A 22,854-nucleotide genomic window follows, 5' to 3' on the forward strand; every position below is an offset into this window, starting at 1 on the left:
TTAAACCAAACAGGGCTAAGAAGCCTGAGTTCTTGCCAACACAACCTTATCTGTACAGCAATCCGAATGAAGGCAATTGTTATGGCAGTATGGTTTCCAAGCTTTTGACAAAAGAAATGAGCAGTGAGATCTTTTGAGCATGTAACAGAAATGAGTGACAGATTCAATATAGCAACCAAACTCAACTAGCCCTTCCATATATTTATAGCCTTAGCTATCCCAATGAAGACTGCTACGATGTGATTTGCAGAATTTGCACAAAGGAGCGATAATGCTCAAACTTCCAGTTAGACATAGGGGAAGGTAGCTCTCAAAAACTCAAATTGCTGCATAATGCTCGGAAAGAGAATGCATATGATCATCTGAAGGTGAAGGGAAACAGTGATAGATCACAAGAATCAATTAACAGAATTTCAAATTATTGTAGAGCTTGCATTGTATTTGTCCACAAAATGGATACAAGTTGCAGAATTTGATCATAGAAATAATAAATATTCCATTACCTCTGATTCGTATACAGTTTACATACCAATAAATAATAATTAATAAACAACCCCCAAAGGAGTCGGAAAAAATACAATATATATATTTTTTTTTAAATCAGCATCTTTGCTAATCAAATCTTACTCCAAATAATAACTAACCTAGCAGGAAATCATTCTTCCTGCAAAGCTTTAGACCTTGAAATTTGTTCTTCTATGACCCTTTTCCCTTCACTACATTAAGCTACAATTGTTGAATACTAAATCAACTAATAAAAATTCAAAGAATATCGACTTTGTCAGGATAAGCTTGGAGCAAATCAGGCAGATGTGTCCCTTATGCCACCATCTGCTCCTGCTCTATGTACAACTGCTCCATCCATTGTGGGAGCAACTCATGGCCACCTCGACCATGATTATACTGCTGCCTCTCTGCGCCGAACAGCCCAGAATTGTCATGAGAAACATCTTTAACCAAGGAATTAACCCAAGAGACATCTGGCTCATCAACTGCAGATGGCAACAAGGTTGTCCCCACATTGTTGTTTCGAAACCCAAAAGAAGCGGACTTTTTTAGCTTGTTCAGTTCGTCTCCTTGAATACCCCAATCCAATTTGCCATCAGGTGAGCTCCAATCTGAACGAGTAGAGGACATCATAGATGCAGAGTTGGCAGCTGCAGTAAGTCCAGGACGGTGAGTACCTGCCCCACGATCAATAAAACTCTGGCTTCGCTTGGCAAAGGCTGCAGACCTGGAATTCATCACTGCTGCTGCAACTGCAGCAGATGAGTCAAACCCAAAGGATGAGGGTTTTCTAACTGGAGATGAAGATAGATTGGTTGGGTAGCTTGCACGAAGTTGGTTCATGTTCTGACGCATCTGATGAGCATTTGGAGATTGTAATTGGGACAACATGGAAGCATCATGAGTTCCAAAAACATCATCAAGGTTAGTAGGTTTCAAATCTCCAATCCTACTGTATTCCTTACTCCAGCAGGAAGGGGATGAGAGACAAGCTATCTCATCAATCAGTTGCTGCTGCTGCTGCTGTTGGCTAACGTGACTTTCTAGCCCCCGCAATTCCATCTCAAAATCCAAATCTCGAGCACTCAAAGCGGTCTTTAGCCGACTACCAGGGAGCTGCAAGGCAGGTGGAGTGCTGTTAACTTTGTTTTGCCACAAGTTTCCACCCTTGGGGGAAGAAGCAGCTGCAAGGGGAGACATGGGGGGCGTTGAAGTAGTAGGCATCGGCAAAGATGATGAACTGAGAGACAATGGACTCAATACTGTCATGTCCAGTGCACCCACCGAATGGGACTTGGGTGATGGCATTGCTGATCCTGTGGAAGCATACACGGGACGCAATTCTTCAGGCTTGTGAGCAAAGAAGCAAACTTTGCGTGCGCACCCAGTCTCATCCTTGCAAAGCCTGGTACGGTATTGGGCAGGATGAAGCCATGACTCGAAAACCCCATGAGCATATTCACAAGAATCACCCTTTGGACATGCTCCCTTCCGGAACTCTGGGCATGGAACACAGGTATAAGGATACTTCCGTGGGTCTCTCCTCCTTGCATTCTCCCCAGGATGGACAAAAGGGCATTCTGTCCAATCATGGGAGTATGCCCTTGAACAAGGCTTCACCTTGAAAGTGTACATCCTAAATTCATCTGTCCCGTATATCCCATTGTTAATATCAGGCAGCGATATGTCAATGGGATATTCTTTCTTCTCGGCTCCTTGAGGCATCACACTCCTTTGCAGTTCTTCCTCTTCAGTCAAAAACTGGTCACCTTCCCCGACTGAATTATCACCTTTCAGAACCAACTCCATCGCCTTTCTTCTTGAATTGGAGGGTGACTTTGAAGCAGGAGCAATCAAATCAATAGGCTTATTCCCATTAGCATTCACACAGTTAGCATCAGCAGATGCATCAAGTAAGAGCTTAACAATCTCGAGTGAAGAATTGGCACCACCAGCAACAGCACAATGGAGGGCATTGACTCTATCCGAACCACAAACCCTATTGACATCAACCTTGCCAGTCTCAATAATATACTTCACAACCTTAGTGCTACCATACATGGCAGCAATCATAAGAGGGGTCCTCTCTTCGAACGCCATCTTCTTCGACCCAATTCTTCTACAATACCAAAAACTTGCCTTGCCAACATCAAAACCCTTCTCTTCTACTTCACTCTTGAAGGCCTCAAGATCATCAGTGGCAGACAGTTCAAGCAAAACCGAGCCATCATAGAAAAACCCATTGTTCTGCATCAGAAATTCACCTTCCATGACAAAGTTTGAGGAACAAGGTTTACTCTTTGAACCACTGCACATATCCAAGTCCTGCAAAATTGTAACAAAAGGAAATTTAACATACCAGTCTATTCATTTCTATTTTTATGAAGAAATCTAAATCTAAATCTAAGGGAAGTCAAACAACAAAATCAAAAGAATCATATTCAGACTTTGCAGTTATTAATTATCCGAAAAAAATAACACTCTAATTCGATACACCCAACCCCAAAATTATGTGGAAACGAAGTAAGATTCACTAATTCATAAACCATAAACACAAAACAAATAAAAATGTAATATTACGACATGATACTCCTACTCTAATGTTTTATTTCCCTTCTTAAGGCCTTAACGTTCTTACTTCTAATCGAACAAACAGAGACTAAACTAACAAATCGAAGAAAGAACAAAACTTTAGAACGTGTTGGCCATGCTACAAGTTCAAGCCAGCGACTTGGTCTCCTAGATAGCACAATTCTTTCAAAATCTTTGAGGAAAGACAAAAAAAAAGGTCCAAAACAAAAATACCCAGAATCAAATTTTCAGACTTTAGCCAAAAATACTCAAACCCCACAAAATTTTCCACAGAAAAACCCATCAAACTCCACCCCAAACATAGTAAAACTTCACATAAATAACTTAAAACCGTCCAAAATGGAAACAGAACCATACCTTTGACTAGTTTGTGTGTGTGTTTGTACTCTGTATAGTTAGTATGAGACACAGAATTTGTGGGAAAATTGTTGTTGTAGTTGCAGAAAGTTATCGAGAAGACCTCGATTGGAAGCGTTGGATACGAGGAGAGAAGAGAGGTTATGGGTCCTTTTATGTGTTTCTTGAAGGACACGGGGGTGAGGCTAAGAAGAAGGGAGGAAAGTGCGACTTTTCTTCGTTGCTGTTTCTTAACTTTCCCTTCGGGTTTTTTGGTCAAAGTCAATGCTTCAAAATGTGGGTCCCGTACTGCTACTACAATACTCTTAAATCTGATCTATCTTCACGGTTGGATTTGCTTTTTGGTTTGGTTTTTATTTTTATTTTTCGGAACCTCCTCAAATTAAATTCAAATGTCAGTTAAATTCAAATGAAGATAATTTTTTGGTCTTGCTCGTCACGTGTGTGGATTGTCTGTCTAGCAAATGCAAATCCCTTCTTTCACGCGCGCTGATGATCGTTACTCATCTTTGAGTTGTTTATTTTTTTAATTTAAAGTGTGGAATTTTACTATTCTTTCTCCTTCTTATTAGTACACAATTTCCTTCTTTAAGTTCATTTTAAAACTTTTCAAAATATGGTTCTTTATAGAAAGTCAAATAGAACTAATATTGATAACGTCTCTAATTTAGATTTATTATTCTATTTTCAATGTTATTACATTTTTTTATTTAATTTTAATTGAGTTTAAATTAAATGGAGTAGTTTAGTTTCACAAACCTAGTTTGGATTGGATAAGTGTATTCAGTATTGACTATTGAGGTCATTTTTACTAAAAATTATTTTTTTTATAAAAGAAACAAAAAAAAAAAAAAAAACCTTGGCAAAATAGCAAATTTGGAAATTTATTTTGAGAAGAAATATGTTTTATCAAGTGCTTCTATGATTGCTCAAAACATCTCTTTTTAACTAAGAAACAAAACAAATTAATTTCATTCTACTTTTAGTAAAGTAGGGAATGATAGTTTATTAATGAAAAAAAGGATTGGGTATCTATGTATGTTGTTTAAATCATAAATAACTATAAATAGATTTTTTTAAAACAAAAATCAAGAGAAAATTTTATGTATTGTTTACCTATTGTTCATAATTCAGTTGAAATGAGCGAAAGTGACCAAAATTTAGGCCAATAAGAAATGTTGAATTTGAGCTCTCTGGACTAATGCCAAGGCTGAACTTTGGGTCATGATTTCTCACTTTGTAGCTTATGAGTCCGACCTTAGCTGGGATGATGGCCTCACTTCCATATGCTAGTCAAAAACCCCATGATGGCTTGCTTCTAGTAAAAAATCTTGTTACATCTAATTTGCTGGTGGAAACTTTGTCGACTGATTGCATGAAACTTTTGATAATTTTTCCCGACAGAATGGTTAAGCATACGTTCTAAGAAGTCAATCACTAAGCAAATGCACTTACTAGATTTGGAACCTCTATGTCTATTGCAAATCAATCACTGGAACATTTGTTGACTGATTGCAAGAACCTTTTGATAACTTTCTCCAACAAATGGGTTAAGCACATGTTTTAAAAAGTCAATCATTAAGCAAATGGAATTACTAAATTTAGAGCCTTTTATGTCTAATACTTAAGTTTTGTTTGACAATCTACCGCTTGTGTTGGAGATCCAAAGCATAACTTGGAGACAGACAGATATGTATGTATGCCTCTTTTATTTTACTAAAAAAGAGAAAAGAGAAAAGAAATGTTGAAATTAAAGAATAGCAACATAAAACAAGCTGGGATGAGGCAGTGCCTCCACCTGCAATCTCCGCGAGTAGGTAATATATAGATGGATATATGCGTAAGAGCGCGTAGACCACAGGTGACCGGGGAAGAGATTCCAACCTTACACGCATAAACGCGTTCACTTTCTTTCTTCCCCTTGGGTGGGTTGACAGTGACACCATAAACATTTTAACATCGCTATTAAAATATCTGACTTGGCCACTCAGCCTTCCACTACGGGACAATTGGCATTGCCTGGCTTCTTCTTGCTGCTCCATCAAGCAATATAATAAATAAAAAACACTTATTTGCTACTTTTTTTATTTACAGAGTGTTGTTCCCATTCTTTAAACACAGCATTATCTTTTTATTAATTAATTTGTGGGAAAGACACAAACATTGTGAACAATTTCATTATAAAATTCAAAAAAAAAAAATTGTGGACAATTATCTTTTTTTTTTTTAATATTATATCATGCATGTTGACATTCAACATTTGTTGGCTTCAGATGAGAATCTCTTGCTTTGAAATAGAAGTATCATGAATCATATATCGTACAATGTCTTTGTGATCTAATATGTTAGTTTTGAGTCATTGCCTAGTCAGAACTTGTAATCTTTAACTCATGAGTTATAAATAAACTTGATTATAAACAAGTCCAATTGAGTTCAGCATTTGGATTCTCTACTTGTTGCTCTCTCTTCTCAACTTCCTCCTTCAAGGTGAAGTCCAGCTGCTATTTCTTAGCTATTAATCCTGTTGTTCAACCAAAGATTCCCACTTCCCCTCTATGCTTTTTGCCTTTTTGTAGTGGTTGATCTATAAAAAATTTTCTAGGTTAGTTATTAAGAAATTTAATGTAAAATTTAATAAAAAGAGAACTTGAATATACCAACGTGAAAGAAAAAAAAACAAGCAAAGATATGAAGTTTTACAATTTCTGTCTACTAACAAAATGAAAAGGCAAAAAAAAGATCAATTGAGGTAAAATAAGAACTGAAAATACTGAGATAGAAGTAATAAAATAAGAGAAAATAATAAACGAATAAAACGATAACTACACCAATTACACGCTGAGTTATTGAGTGGCTAAGCCGAGAAGGGCAGAGCTACTAGGACTACAAAGCTGAAGACAGTAGAGTTGAAGACACTACCAAAAAAAAAAAAAAAAAATTGTACTAAGAATGATAGAATGATATTGTGACCATGAGTTTTTTTTTTTTTTTGCAAGCCATGATCACCTTGACTTACATGTAAAGCTGCCTCTATCTCTTTGGCTCTCGAATCTCATCAAATTTAAAGACTATTTTGGGCTTTTTTTTCTTCCTAATTTTATATTTGGAATAGTCCATCTCTATTTATTTTCTTGGTTTTTATCCCAGAAAATTGAGATGGACTCGGGTTCTCATTCTTATTCTTCTTAATAAATATTTTTAAGAGCATTAGTTTCGAGATAAAGTCTATGTTCAAACTTAATTTGTTAATTTATAATTTTCTTAGAATATATGGATTCGTCCTTCTCAATGAAGTAATGACACTAAAGTAGAAACACTCAAAGCAAATAAAGATAAACTATGGATATGCTTTTCATTTGTTTATAAATCCACTCGCGTTGGGTCTGACATGCTCCAATTTCCTTTGTTTATATAAAAGGTGCATTTATGATTTAACTTTTTGAAAAAGAAAAAAAACAAAGAAGCCATCAAAGTTGTTGCCTTTGGTTAGCTTAGCTGTGCCGCTGTGGTCCACAGGTATATTCAACGAAGTATATTTGTTTATAGCAAAAGAATTCATTTGCCAATCGTTGAATGACACTTGATGCAAATAGGGAGTGGCATGTGCCTGTGTGAAAGTGGCATATTTATAATATGTGGAACAGTGGAAGGACATTACCGGTAGACACGCACCTGTTAGTATGAAAGTTCGACGTGGGAGACGGTCTCATAAGTAAATTTAAAATGTAAATAAAGTTAGAATTTTTTTTTTTTTTGTTGAAGAAGTACAATAACATTCGAAGGCAAATGTCATAAAGGCCAAAAATTTTGTAATTCAATTATATTTCTTTGTGTTTTTAACAAATATGTTTAGGATTAAAATTTCTTTTCTTTCGTTGTCAAGAGTGGAGCCAAAAAATCAAAAGTAAAAGATAGATTTTAATAGGAAAGTAGCATACTTGAAGTAATTAGAAAGTTGTTTTAGTAAACCATAATTTTATAGTGCTCTCTTGCCATTTAAGCCCGTGGACCGGACGGATGTCAAAATTCATTAAAAAGAAAAATGAAATAAAACATTTCCTTCTTTATCAATGTTTTTTAAGGTTCAAAACTTACAAAAGAAAAAAAAATGAAGAAAATTATTTTATCTTTCAAAAGTGATATTAAAAAAAATAATAGGACTTCAAATTCATTCTACTTCATAAAAGAATGCGTAATGAACAATAAAATTTTAAAATAATTAGATAATAACATAAATTTACATAAGTTCTATTTCATGTTTATCTAACAATTAAAAACATCCTATAAAAAAAAACTATTAAAAACATTTTCAATCATTAATGAAATTTCAACTATTAATATTTTTTAAATGGCTTATTATTACCCAAAAAAAAAAAAAAAGTGATGATGCACAAAAATCGTCAGTGAGTTAATCGTTCACACGTGCCAATGGGTGCACCTGAACAATAAAAGAGAAGAACCAATCAAAGGGCACCCGTGGAGTAACGGCCAAATACCCTTCGAAGGTTAAGTCAGTGATGGAAGAATCTCCAAGAACTCAATAGTGCAAGAGTTAGAAAGAATTCACGTACCTTGATTTGTGAGAGCTTTGGGGTTTTTATAGTAACATAGAGCTGAACTCAGTTTCTTGATGGAGAAGGTATTTCCTTATGGAGAAGATCTTTTCCAGCGTCCATATATTGTGGGATTCTTTCCTTGAAGGGATCCCTCAAATTACGGTGGAACGTAGAATGCAAAGCATTCTCATATTAGGTTTCTTGGAGACTACTGAGGTCACGTGGCTTTTCCACCCGTCTCCGTCGGGTCCGTCCACCTTAAAGAGTTCGTCCCTATTGAAGGGTCCGTCCACTTTAAAGGGTCCATCCGTCTCTCAACTTTTCGTTCAAGACGAGACTCCGTCTACTAGGTCTTTGATTGTCAGGCTATCTGGACCGTCTCTAGGTGTCACCGTCGCTTTATTATTAGCTTAGCAAATTGGATCTGTCTGCTATGGGATTTATCCATATCAACCGTTCAGGTGGAGCATGTCGAGTGGTGTCAAGGAAGGTACCTGACGACTGCTAGGTCCCTGACGACTGCTAGGTCCCTGACGACTCGTTGATACGTGGCGACCGTCAGGGCAGAACGTGTCGCGCGGTTTCAGGGAAGGTACCTGACAACTATTGGGTACCTGACGACCCATTGATATGTGACAACCGTCAGGGCGGAGCATGCCGCGCAATGTTAGGGAAGGTACTTGACAACTGTTGGGTATTTGACGATCCCTTGATACGTGATGACTGTCAAGGCAGAACGTGTCAGGGAGGGTACCTGATGACCATTAGGTACCTAATGACCCCTTGGTACATGAAGACCAATTGATACGTGACGACCGTCAGGACGAAGTGTGTCACGCAGTGTTAGGGAGGGTACTTGACGATCATTGGGTACTTGGCGACCCCTTGGTACCTGACGACTTATTGATACGTGACCACTGTCAAGGCGGATCGTGATGTGCGGTGTTAGGGAAGGTACCTGATGACCTCTTGGTACTTGACGACACATTGATACTTGACGACCGTCAGGGCGGAATGTGTCAAGTAGTGTCAGGGAAGGTACCTGACGACCCATTGATATGTGATAACCAATAGGGCGGAACATGTCAAGCGGTGTTAGGGAAGGTACTTGACAACCTTTGGGTCCCTGACAACCCATTGATATGTGATGATCATTAGGGTGGAGCGTATCGCGCAGTGTTAGGGAAGGTACCTGACGATCGTTGGGTACCTGACGACCCCTTGTGACCGACGATACTTTTGGTGTCCAAAGATTCTTTTGGTAAGCTCATGATGCTTTTGGTAATCGAAGACTCTAGGGTGTTAGAAAATTTTTTCTAATTGGTGAAAATATTCCTTATCATTAATGAAATTTCAACTATTAATATTTTTTAAATGGCTTATTATTACCCAAAAAACAAAGAAGAGAAACCTTAACAAATAATGATCATTTTGTTCGTTGTCTTACTTCAAAATATCATTTGATATAGATATTAACCATTTTTTATATTTCATATATACATTTGAATGCACATGCGTACACATGCATATAAATTTACTCTGGGATTAAATCCTAACTTCGTTATTACTTATTGTAATTATCAAATTATCAAAGAAGAAGAATAAGATAAGTGTTATAAAGGGTTGAAGAGTGTCGGGGATGTTTTGCGATAAGGGGCAAAAATGTGAGAATGACCCAAATCTCCCATTGGGTTATTTAGAAGTGTTTATTGTGGATAATCAAGTCCAAAATTTCAAATGTATAATGAACAAAAGGCTAATGGTGTTTTGACAAGAGAGAATCAAAATGCTAATAACAAAAGCGCAAAAAAAGCATAAAAACAAAATAGGCCTGAAACTTCAACCCACAGTCAACGAGAAGAGGAAATTGAGAGAGGTTGTGAGGAAGAGAGAGAATGTTCCCCTGTACCCATATTTCCACCCCTAAAGTTCAGAATTGTGAGAATGTTTTCTGGCTCAGTGGGTTTTTATTCTCAAATTTCAGCTCTATGGGGAAAACGTGGTTGGTTCATTTTGAATCTTATTTGGGCCTTTTGTATTAAGTTTGGGGTGCTCTAAGTGACTGATTTTTGGTCAATAGAAGAGGTTTTGAATCCCAAGGTCTCAATCAAACAAGTTATGGTTAGATTTGTTTTAATTGGATAAGAGGGTTGGCTTGCTTTTTGAAATAATTTGGGAAATGGAGTGGCCAAAAATCATGGGCTGATGTTTCCTAGACATGGTAGGACCTTGGAGTCTACATTTGATTGTTGCAACAGACAAAGCCAGCCACTTAGGGTCAGCTATATGTTTTAGGCTAAAAAATGGTAAAACAGAAAGGTTAGGCCACAATCAGCCAGAGCATAAAAGCTCTTTTAAGGTGAAAATTTTGAGTACTAGACCTTCTTCATGAGCCAGAAGTGCTACCAGTGTCCCTTGCCCACTTGGTAACACGCATGAGTTGGGCTCATGCAAAAGGTCCGAAAGGAACCGACCCATATCCTCCAAACCACACTTCCTTAATTTTTCCCATAAGTTGCATAGACTTGGATCATGCTTAAAAGAATAAAATATAATATAATACATGAATTGAGCACATAAGAAAGTCGGGCTTGTAAAAAAAATGTGTCGCGAAAATGGGTATCAACAAAGAGTAAGCGACAAAAATCCTGAAATAGCTATATGGCAACTTTAGTGCAAGAAATTTCTCTTTTGAATATTTGACTTTTCCTACAATTTTAGTTATTTCCTTCACATTTGTTGTATACTTGTAAGCAACATAGACCAAATTAGTCTCTAATCTCTTACTCTTACCTGCACCAAAACAACGGATTTGAATCTTCTCAATTTTCAAGTGAAATGCTTTAAGGGCCACAATTTAAAATGAAATAGAATTAGAGTCTAGTTATGCCAACTCATTTAACAATATATAACTTTAGTTTACTTTAACTAAAGTAAAAGTTAATCACAATTAAATTTTAAATGAGTTCTAGACCCTAAATTTACTCCACCTTAAATCATGACACATAAATGACACTCTCAATTTCACTTGGAAATGAAGATGATCCTTACCGGAGAATGTTTAATTTTTAGAAAATTTTATTGGCCTCTAGACTCTAGAGTTTTCTTTAATTTAATTGATTGTCACAGTTAACACATAATCATTGAATCTTCATCATGTTATTACGCTTTACGCCCTCATAGTTCTCAAAACCGGACCGGACTAGGAGGTCGGACCGTGAAAATCGTGAACCGTGATGAAAACCGGTTTTTTAAGCATAAAGAATCGGGCATATGTGGCAATTCCGTGAACCCTTAAAACCGGGGTTGGACTGTACGAACCAGTCAAGAACCGTGCGGTCCAACCCCTTAGCAATTTTTTTTTTTTTTTAAATTTATAAAAACAACTTAACACAATTTTATTCTACTTAATTAAATTATCCATCTCTTACAAGGAATAAAAAAAATTATAATTAAAATTCTTCAAAAATATTTAACTTTACTTCAAAAAGTAATCATAAATTTTAATGTTTTCATGGTTATTATTTTATTTTATTAACTTTCTTATTTAATTATTAAATATATGCTTGAAAATCATTAAATTTCCCTCACATATATAGATATATTAGTCAATTTTGCTAGTTTTATAAATTTAATATCTATATTTAGGCTTTAATTAATTATTAAATTAATTATGACGTCATCACGATTCGATCCCTGTTCGACCTCGGTTTAACCTCAAAAACCTTGAAACTCTCTCTTTTACGGTTCAATGAACGGTCCGGGTTTGAAAACCTTGTACGCCCCTAGCCAAAGTACTTTTTGTTAAGACATGAAATCTGATAGTGTCCTCGAGTTTGTCTCGACTCTCGAGGGCAAAGATATAGCATCGAGACTAACTCGAGGCAAAAAATTTATATAAAATAAACAAAATATTGTTAAATCACATAGTTTTTTCCATCTGCCATTCTAGATATTTTTCTGAGGATGTAAATTATGATCAAATTCGATGTTGGGTTGGCACTAGCGTTCACTTTATCATTTATTACAAATACAAAAGTCGAACTTTAGCTCTGCCATAAACCAAATGGGGCTAATCTTGGGCTTGCAAAAGTAAAATAAGACATGGATTACATAATGATGGGCCAAGTTCTAGCAATGAATTCCTATTTTGGGCTAGCCTTGATCTAGCTCATTATCTCACTGGACTTGGGGCCAAAAAGTGACTTGTCAGGTTCTAATTGTTTTAAAATTTTAGTGTCCACAAACTCTAGGGCCTTGTCATTTGGATCAGGCTTAGTTAGAGCATGACACATAAAACAGAGTGCCTAATTAGGCCTATGAGTAAATCTTGTTCTTGACTATTAGGCCCAATATTGTTCAATCAAAGCTATATCTGGCCCGGCTAGCTCAATATCTCTTCGGCCCTAAATTTGTTTTAGTTATCTATTGGTTAAGGACTCCGATCGAGGTTTTGATTAAAACCTTTTATCCAACAAAAAATGATATTACAAACTAAAATATATTATGGCCCTTCTACCTAAGCTCTGTCTATATTCGATCCATTTGATCCTTGTGTCTTTAAATACCGTTTCCCCAAACTCACAAACTCATCCAGCTCCGTATTTAAATTTGTCAACTACTGTCATCACTGCAAAGAAGAAAACGTAAAGGAACTATCCTTGTGCCTAAAGGAACTATTGATGACTTGATTTATAGTGATTGTTGCATAATAAACATGGTGTCAGTGGTGTATTTAGATGAAAGTAATATTGCTCCAATCACAATACACTATATCAATGAATGTGAAAGTTGTTATAGCCTCAATATTACTCTAAATTGAGTACTAAGAGCTGCTGAATCATGCACTCGATAATCATTAAATACTTGCTTAGACTAGCACCAATTGTGATTTGAGGCAAGGTTTGTACTGACCAGGTAATATGGGAATTTGCATATGTCGAGCCATGCACCAATAGGCTATTAATTTATGGGTTTGAAAACATCCCAAGCTTATTTTCAAGCCCAATTGTGAAGCTTAAGATAGATTTAAAGAATTTATCCCTTTACGCTTTTCAAACCACTACTCTCTCAATTTTCCCTTGAAAGGTATACATTAAGTTTGGTGCATGCATTTGGTCTTCATCAATTTTTTGGATAAGAATAAGATCATGTGGTAGTAGTAGTACGACTAAAATAAAAAGTTCTCAACAAAGATCAAATTGACAACTTATAATGAGAGATTATCATGAGTCTTATAACTCAATTGATAATTTGATACATTAGATATTTTTAATGAACAAGTCCCAAATTTAAATATCTTTTCCACAACACTATATATATATATATATGGTTTTACTAATGTATACTGCACGCGCCCAATTCCTTCCTAATGGGCCAACTTTGTAATCGGGCTAACACTTTACTTAATTTAGTGGGCTTTTGAGTATCATACAATGAGCTCTCCTGTGTAGTTTGACTACAGGCTTGCTAAAGTAACTGGTTTCTCTTACCGAACACTTACGAGTTATTGCTCAATTACTTTCCTAGTTCTCACCCTTTGGTGTCTAACCATTTGTTTTCATGTGATTCTTCTATTTATAGCCTTGCTTCAATGGACTACTAATGATTACCCTTTTCATCACTCATGTGGAAAGGGCCCATCTAGATTATTCCTGACAAAAAGGGGCCCACTTTGGAAATAGGAGCCTTAAAACTTGCACAAGATGCCAATTATCGCTCGGCAGCGATATTGCCCAAAGCACTATCAAGGTTGCTCAGACTGAGCTCAAGTAGCACTAGACTTATGGTCGGTACCATTATCATCTTGATCTGCTAGGCAAGGTGAACCGCCATCTAAGTAGGATGGTATGTTCCTATTGGTATTGGGCTTACTAATATTGGGCCAAGGGTAATAGGTCCATGACGCATAATAGCCCCCCTTTGATTCTTTCCCCATCCTTGGGGATAGAATCAAAGGTACTGATTAAGGTTTCCATTTCACTTCTCAAGGATACCAACCATTAGTTCATTAATTACAGACAAGACAACTCGCGCGTGTGGAGAAAAAGGGGTGACAAGCTGTCCCATCTGACGGCTGTGATCATCTAACGTTTCGTGTACCTAGGCAATGCATGCGACGGTTAAAAAACAGAGGTTTTAATCATTTCTCCCGCTTGAACATCCATTTAATGCTTTTAAAATTCCTTTGGCCTATAAAACACAACCCTTGTTTCTTTGTTTCATTTTTACTTTCTCTATTCCTGAATGCCCTAGGTTACCGAGCACAAATTCCTTCCTGAGCAAGTCCCTCTTAGCACTTCTATTGTAAGTCATTTGCTCTCCCCTTTACTTTTAAGTTTTCCTTCCCTTTCTTTGATACATAAGAATGAGTTTTTCTCATCTCTTTAGGACTGAGGTTGCCTTATTAGGGCTACATTTGACATCCCCTTAGATATAGATGTGGCATATTGCCATGAAGATAACATAGCAAATGATAGGTGCCCACACGTGGTTTTCTTCCCGTTGATGGCGATATTAGACGGTGGGGTGAGATTTCTTGTAGATCCATTGATACTTAGGACCCTTAGATTTTATGGCCTTTGCCCTGATCAACTCCCCCCAAATTTTTACTAAGCAGTGAGTAGTGTTAGTCGGCTTAATGACTTGTACGGTTTACACCTCAACCAGCACGACATTAATTTCATGTATAGCCTGTGTGGGAATGAGAGGTCAGGATATTACCTTAAGGTTAGGGACACCATGGTATGGCTAATATCATGCCTCCCTGACTCTAACAGAAACTTGGCAAGAGAGTTTGTCCATGTGAGCAGAAACTGGCTTGCTGATGAGTTGACTTGCTAGACCTCACGTAGGGACGTTGGTCGGTACCTTCATTTATTATAATTTTGTTATTTGTCTGTTTTGGTTATTACGTGTACTCTTTTTTTTTTTTTTTGGGCACTAATAAAAAAATATTTTGCTTGTGTAGACACTAGATGATTTAGAGCAGATCCTAGTGTCATACACGTGCAGACCTAAATTGTAGAATTAGTGTTCGAGATATTCGTGCACTTCGACGGCCAATTGCAGGCAGCCCATCTTATCCTCAGCCACACTTCCGTATACACTAGTTTCTAGGACCTTGGCCAGGCACTGACTGTAGGCAACTCGCTTCTATCATATTTGGAAGTCAGGTTGCAGGGCTTCCTATTTAGGGGGTTAACGCTTGGTGAGGCTCAAAGACTCGGTCTTTGGCAGATTAGAGAAGGTTCATTGTTGCCAGTCAAGGACAGCTCTGCAAATAGGGGTTTCACAGTCAGGCCGAACATATCCCTATCGAAGAGCCAAACGAAGAGATCCGGGCCGAGGGGCAAGTGGAGGTTGAATCCATGGACTCTTCTTCAAAAAGAACCGGACTTGAGGAATTCGATACTAAAATGGTAGTTGGGCAAACCATGACGGCTGATCAGTTTTTGCCCGATGCTTGGCAAACTCCTTTGCAGCAAGCACCCCCTCCTCCAGCTCCCCGCGAATGTAAGAGGCCTCGCAGCACGGATGAGCCCACCGAACCTCAAGGGGACGTTCCTTCCTAAACTCCTCCCATTCAGTCTACTGCCCTTCTCGTCATCTCAGAGCTTGCTTAAGGTCCCCATCCATCAGCAGTGGTAGGTACGAACATTACTTCATCCTCAGCAACACCAGTAGTGGGGTGGCAATGTACGTTTAGACTCGGCAACAGGCCCTTTCCTACTACGTCTAGTGTTCGGAATTGGGATAAAGGGCAAGGTGGTTGAATTGCTTGGAGCTTGGGCTAAGCACTTGAGCTTCCCAATGATGTGCAATACTTCTTTGAGGGCAATGACGAGGCAATGACACTCAGGCTTGAGTGGCACGCTATCACGGTAATGGGTGTTTGTTATCATCACTCTCCTATGTTTACTATTATTACTTATTTTATGATGTTCATTAATGTTGGAGGTCTCTTATTATTATGATAGACTGCCCAACTAGCTCACATGATGCAGGAACGGCTAAGGAACTCGGCTGAAAATGCCGAGAAGGAGAAAGCCCTCAAGGAGGTGAACAAGGCCACTTTGTAGGAGAAGGTTGCTGTAACGGAGGCTGCCGAGGGGAAGGCTAGGGAGTTTAGAGGGTCCGTGTGTTAACCGAACAAAGGGCGATTGATTTGGAGGTTATGCTAGGTGAAATGGAGCTGAAGTTGGCTGAGGCTGAAAGCATCATCTTGGCTAGGGATAGGGAGGTAGCTAAGCTAAAGGTGGCGCTGGAGGAAAGTGAGGATAAGTTTTACTACATGGGATTCACCAATGTCGAAAATTCGAGCGAACTAGTCATGTACCAATCTCGGCGATATGGCTTCGATGAGGGGTGTATGGCTGCCATGAACGCAATGGGTGTACCAAAGGAATCCCCTTTCAGGATCCCCGAACAGATCCCATGTCCAGAACCCCCACCTCCACCCTTTCAAAACCTTGCCCGTGTAAAGGAAGAGGAGAGTCAAAGCAATAGGGAGTTAGTTGCGGAGATTGATTCACATGCTGAACTTATTGACCTCAAGATCTCCATCGACCCCAATGCTGAGCTAGGGCAGGTGGCCTAACCTCTTCTCTCAAATCTTGATCAAGTTGCCGCAAACACCGACCCTCACTCATCCGAGCAACCGCAAGAATCGACTGTTTGGTGTCTTAGCTCTTTATCAATATTGTTTTGTTTTTCCTTAAGTATGTTGGGTATGACTCCGTTATTTTATTAGTTCTATTTCCCTAAGTCACCAGGGTGTGGTGATAATACATTAAATTTATAGTCATCGTGGTTTTGGTGACAAACACTTGGAAATTTTATTAGAAACTTACATTTGAAATGGTTGAGGTTTGGCCACAAGACATTTGAATTTCGTTTTTATAAGAACCTTCTCTTTGTTTTCCTATCCCCCGTCTAAGATGTTTATCTTTTATTTTTCATGCATAACACTTTAAGGATGCTTATGATGCACTGACACTATTGTCAATTCCTTAAGAATCTTCCCTAAGCAACTTAGGTTAGGGTTTCTGTCCTTGAATGGTGACAAGGTTTTCACTTGGACGGTGACTTAGGTTTGGCCAAGCCTAGGTTTCTGTCCTTAGAAAATTTACGGTAAGGTTTACACCTGGTCGGTGACAGGGGTCAAGTCGAGCCAAGGTTTTTGTCCTTAGGAAATTTATGGTAAGGTTTTCACTTGGTCGATGACAGGGGTTAGTCCAAGCCAAGGTTTCTGTTCTTAGAAAATTTATGGTTAGTAGTTCCGAGCAGCAAAATTCACATACTACTCATACATTATAATCTACATGCTAAGTATTGTACATACCAACCACCTAAGCTTTACATACTTAATAATAATATTTTTTCAAGTTTTGTACATTCCATGGCTGGGGAAGCGGCCTTTCTTCCATGTCCTCCAAATAGTATGCTCCTACTCCAACTATAGTGGTGACTCTATATAATCATTCCTAGTTTAGAGCTAGTTTCCCAGCGCTGATGTCCCGAGCACTCCCCACAGCTCTTTGTAGCACAAGGTCACCAGCACCAAACTCTTTCATCTTCACATCTTTGTCATACTATCGAGCCAGCTTCTGTTGGTAATTTGCCAAGCGGATAGTTGCTGCTTCTCAGCACTCCTCTAGTGAATCCAACTATCTTACCATTGCTTCGATCCACTTAGTGAAATAATCCATAGCCACCAAGATAAACCTTCTATTCCCTGTAGCTCAGGGAAATGGGCCAATGATGTCCAACACCCATTGTGCAAAAGGCCACGGATTGCTGATGGGATTCAAACTTCCTGCAGGTTGGTGTATCAACAGAGCATGTTTTTGGCATTTCTTACAATTTTGACATACTTAGCAGCATCTCTTTGCATCTTGAGCCACCAAAATCATTGTGTCATTGCTCGGTGGGCCAATGAGTGGCCTCCAACATGGTTGCCGTAGACCCCTTCATAGAGCTCGGTTAAAAGTTCATTAACCTTGGCAGGATGGAGGCACAACAAGTAAGGCCTTCCAAAAGATCTTCAGTACAATCTGCGGTCTTCGGACAACCAGAATCCAGCAGTAATTCTATGCACTTTGTTCGCTTCTTTGCCTTCATTTGGTAAACAATTTTCAGCCAGACACTCAATGATCGAGTCCATCCAATTAGGCTCAAATGACGTAGCAACCAAGACATTCACTTTTGGATCAATACTAGGTTCCTTCACCACTTCAACCTTGATCAGATGAGGTACCTCATCAGTCAATAATGATACCAAAGTTGCTAAGGAATCAGAATACCTGTTCTGTCGTCGAAAAATTTGAACCAATCTCATCTTCTAAAACTTTCTCATCATTTGCTTTATGAGTTTCAAGTAATCAATCATCCGAGGATCTTTGGCTTCAAAGTTACCCTTAATTTGACTAACCACCAGCTGAGAATTCAAATACACCTCTAGTTCGACCACTCCAAGGCTAAGCATGACCCTCAATCCCGCAAGAAGAGCTTCATATTCAGTCTCATTGTTCAATGCCCTAAACCTCAACTTGAATGAATGCTCCACTTTCATTCCTTTTGGTGATATTGTAAAAATACTGCCCTCGCTCCCATTGCATTGGATGCCCCGTCCACAAACATCCTCTAGGGTCGAGCCTCCACATTACACATGACCCCATAATCTCTTCAAGGAGTAAAATTTGCAATAAAGTTGACAAGTACTTGGCCTTTGACGAGCTTCGATGTCAATACCAAATATCAAATGATCTTAGCCTAGTCCTCCACTTGGCTATCCAGCTCATTAAGTCGGACCTCTTAAGCAAAGATCGTAGTGGGTACTCGGTCAACACATACATTGTATGAGCTTGAAAATAGTGAGGTAACTTCCTAGTGGCATGCATTAATGCTAACGCCAGCTTTTCCAAGGGCAAATACCTCGTCTCTGCGTCGACCAAGGTCTTACTAATGTAGTAGATTAGCTTCTGAACTCCCTGATTACTCAATAATACCGTTTTTATTGCATGCTTGATACTGACAAATACATAAACAAATCTTCATTAGCCTCTAGGGTAGACAATATCAGTGCGCTTACTAGGTATTTCTTCAGATTCTGAAAAGTATTTTCACACACCTCGATCCACTAAAGCCTCTCCACTTTTTTAGTAATTGGTAAAAAGGACAGCACCGATCAGCGGACTTTGAAACGAATTGGCTTAATGCAACTAATATCCCAGTCAATACCTGTACCTCCTTTGGATTATGCAGGGGCCTGAGCTGCTCTATGGCACTTATCTGATCGGGATTCACTTCCATTCCTTGGTGGGTGATCATGTACCCGAGAAATTTACTAGCCCCCACGCCGAAGACGTACTTGTTGACACTGAGATGTAACCTGTGCCACCTGAGTATTTCAAATATTTCTATTAAATCACCAACATGTCTATGATTTTCCTTACTATGTAGACTTCCACCGTATTCCTAATCTTCTTCTTGAACATTCTAGTCATCATCCTTTGATAAGTGACCTCTGCATTCTTTAAATTGAATGACATTACTATGTAGTGGTAATTAGCTTTAGGGGAGATGAATGACGTTTTCTCCTGGTCCTTGGTAGCTAAAGCAATTTGATGATAGCCCTAAAAAACATCTATGAAGCTCATCCTAGAGTGTCCACATGTGGCATCCACCAGTTTATCGATCTTCGGCACTAGGAAGGGATCCTTCGGGCATGCTTGGTTAAGGTCAATGAAGTCCACACAAACCCTTCACTTACTGTTCTTCTTCTTCATTACCACGATATTGGATAGCCATTCCGGGAAAAAAAAACTTCTTTTATCGCCCCTACTTCCTTCAACTTTTCAACCTCCTACTTAACAACTTCAAAGTGTTGCTTAGTCGATCTCCTTGACTTCGGCTTCTTCAATGGGTACAATGGGTCCACGTTGAGCTTGTGGGTAGTAAATTCTGGATCCACTCAAGGTACTTCATATGGACTCTATGCAAAAACGTCCACATTCTGAACTAGTAGTAACAACGGGTTTACTCGGTCCTCATGCTTCATACTTGTTCCTATTTGAAAACTCCTACTTTTGTATGGAAGTATACTTACCATAATCAAATCCTCGGCACTATTAGCCGCCTTGCCCTTTTGGGGCTCTTGTAATTGCTACAAAAGGACCTATTCGGCATACTTTTTTGCTTTATCTCCTAGTTTATTGGCTCCACTAAACATTGCCTTGTTACTTGCTGGTCTCCTTTAACAACGGTGACACCATGGTTAGTATGAAACTTCACCTTAACATGCAAAGTGGACATGACTACCCCCATCGCGTGAATCTAAGGCCTGCCGAGTATTGCCGTACAGGGAGAAAATGAGCCAACTACACTGAAGTTTACCATCACCTCTTTTCCTTCCGTGTTCATAGGAAGTGAAATTTGTCCCTTTGGTACCACCATTTGGTCATCAAACCCCACTAGAGGGGTATCATACTTGGACAAGCCCTCCGCCTTCAAGCCCAACCCTTTAAATAGATCGGGATACATCACGTCGGCCTCACTGCCCTAGTCTATCAGCACTATTTTCACTATAAAACTGTTTATTCATGCGGAAACCACGAGCACGTCATCATGCGACTGAGTGGTTCCTTCCAGATCATCATCCCTAAATGCGATTGCTTCTCGAGAGCACTTAGCTTTCTTCCCAGGCTGAACATCCTCTCTGGCATTCTCTACTGACACTAAACTTAGTACCCCCTTCCGCTGACTCACAATAGTGCCCATGAAGGCTGCATGGATAACTTCAATTATACTTAACAGGGGCAGGAGTGTATTCCTCCATGATTTGGGGCCTATCATGCAGAACCGCCCTCTGAGTTCACTACAAACTCCTTCAAATGCCTGGACTTCACTAACTGTTCCAAATGGTCCTTAAGCACTCGACACTGCTCCGTGGTGTGCCTTTTTTCTCGTGGTANCACATTGATCTCCTCAAGACAAGCATTTGGCTCTTGAATTCTCAATTCTCTTATTGTCCTCGGTTCGAAGCCCCCAGATCAAGAATCCTTCGTATACTATGATGTGGCAGGCGCTTTTCCTTTAATCTGCTGCTGATTATCTTCCTACCTTTTATACTCCTCAATGCGCCTCATAAGTTGCTACATATTCTCAGGATGCCTCTTAGTCAATGAATCTCGAAACTGCAAGTCTTCGGGTAGACCCAGCATGAAGGTACTTGTGGCCACCTTCTCATTACCTCCACCGATCTCATTATACAATTCCCAATACCTACTGGCATAGTCCCGAAGAGTTTCCCCGGCTCCCATCTTCATAGAGAGTAATGCATCCATCGGCTGTGGTACTCAGTTGCACGTCATAAACCGGACGTCAAACTCTTGAATTAGCTCTCTGAAATTATGAATTGATCCCTTCCTTAACCCATTAAACCACCTTAAAGAGGTGGGCCCGAGACTAGAAGGATATACTTTACACATGAGCGCGTCGTTTTGATTGTAAAGTGACATCATTTAAATATAATGACTGACATGCTCTGTGGGATCAATCTTCCTATCATACAAAATAAATGGTGGTCTACTAAATCTCCTTGGCATTTGGGCATGTTCAATCTCGTCTGAGAACGGTGATCAGGCCGCCCTGCGTAGCACGCAGCTCATGGCATCCATTGCGGCACACCAGTACCTATGCCGTTCAGGGAAACTCGACTTCCTCTCAGCGAAATCTCGCGATCTTTCCTTGGATCGACAGGAACCAGATTGGCAGGACGTTTCTCTATGATTGCCCCCAACACTCACAGATCCTTTAGGACACTTATTGCAGTTCCTTCTTCAATGTCTACCCTGCACCTCTAATTCCAGGTCCTTGACTAGTCTGTGTAGGTGCTCTAATTCCTGATCCTCTTTTCCTGGTGATCTTGCTTAGGGACTTCAGACACTAACTGGTACGTTTGAGACGACTCCTCTCCCGAGCCAGAGCGCTTCCCGTATTGTTTGTGTCTTTAGTCTTTGTTCCTCTTATGCCTCTTTTCTCACCAGCTTGAACTCTGAGACGAGCCTCTAGACCCACTATCCGCATAGCTCACCGAGAGATGATTGGACATATTCGGTCAAGTGAGTCTCGATGGAGCTACAATTGAGTAGGAGATCCCTACAGACGGCACCAATTGTGCACAGCCAATTCCTTCCTAATGGGCCTACTTCGTAATTAGGCTCACAATTTACTTGTTTTAGTGGGCTTTTGAGTATCCTACAATGGGCAGCTCTTGGGTAGTTTGACTATAGGCTTGCTAAAGTAACTGGCTCTCTTACCGAACACTTACGAGCTATTGCTCGGTTACTTTCCTAGTTCTCACCCTCTGGTGTCTAACCATTTGTTCTCATGTGATTCTTCTATTTATAGCCTTGCCTTAGTGGACTACTAATGATTACCATTTTCATCACTCATGTGAAAGGGCCCATCTAGATTATTCTTGACAAAAATGGGCCCACTTTGGAAATAGGAGCCTTGGAACTTGTACTAGACGCCGATCATCGCTTAGTAGCGATATTGCCCAAGGCACTACTGAGGTTGCTCGGACCGAGCTCAAGTAGTGCTAGACTTATGGTGGGTACCATTATCATCCTGATCTTCAGAGCAAGGTGAACCACCATCTAAGTAGAATGGTTTGCTCCTATTGGTATTGGGCTTATTATATTGGGCCAAGGGTAATAGGTCCATGACCGTACATATATTTTTTGAGGGCATATGTTAATAACCTATTTAAGGAAATTTTTTATAAGAAAGCAGAAAAAAAAAAAAAAAAAAAACTTTTTTGATAGCTTTTTAAATT

The 22,854-nt window shown here is 39.2% G+C and overlaps 1 protein-coding gene across 1 annotated transcript; it reads right to left on the reverse strand.

The window, feature by feature from the left end:
- Positions 1–471: 471 nt before the first annotated feature.
- LOC112011943 (zinc finger CCCH domain-containing protein 29) lies at positions 472–3,601 on the reverse strand. The gene is made up of 2 exons (XM_024044287.2): positions 3,457–3,601; positions 472–2,832 (listed from the first exon to the last, which is right to left on the reverse strand). The coding sequence occupies exon 2, from the start codon at positions 2,821–2,823 to the stop codon at positions 820–822; it is 2,004 nt and encodes a 667-aa protein (XP_023900055.1). The 5' UTR covers positions 2,824–2,832; positions 3,457–3,601; the 3' UTR covers positions 472–819.
- Positions 3,602–22,854: the final 19,253 nt, after the last annotated feature.

Source organism: Quercus suber, unplaced genomic scaffold (genome assembly GCF_002906115.3).
Source record: "Quercus suber isolate HL8 unplaced genomic scaffold, Cork oak 2.0 scaffold_1211, whole genome shotgun sequence".
NCBI classification, from domain to species: domain Eukaryota; kingdom Viridiplantae; phylum Streptophyta; class Magnoliopsida; order Fagales; family Fagaceae; genus Quercus; species Quercus suber.

Bases quoted from the DNA above. Each gene is read 5' to 3' on its own strand.
- LOC112011943 (XM_024044287.2), bottom strand. From the start codon at position 2,823: ATGTGCAGTGGTTCAAAGAGTAAACCTTGTTCCTCAAACTTTGTCATG.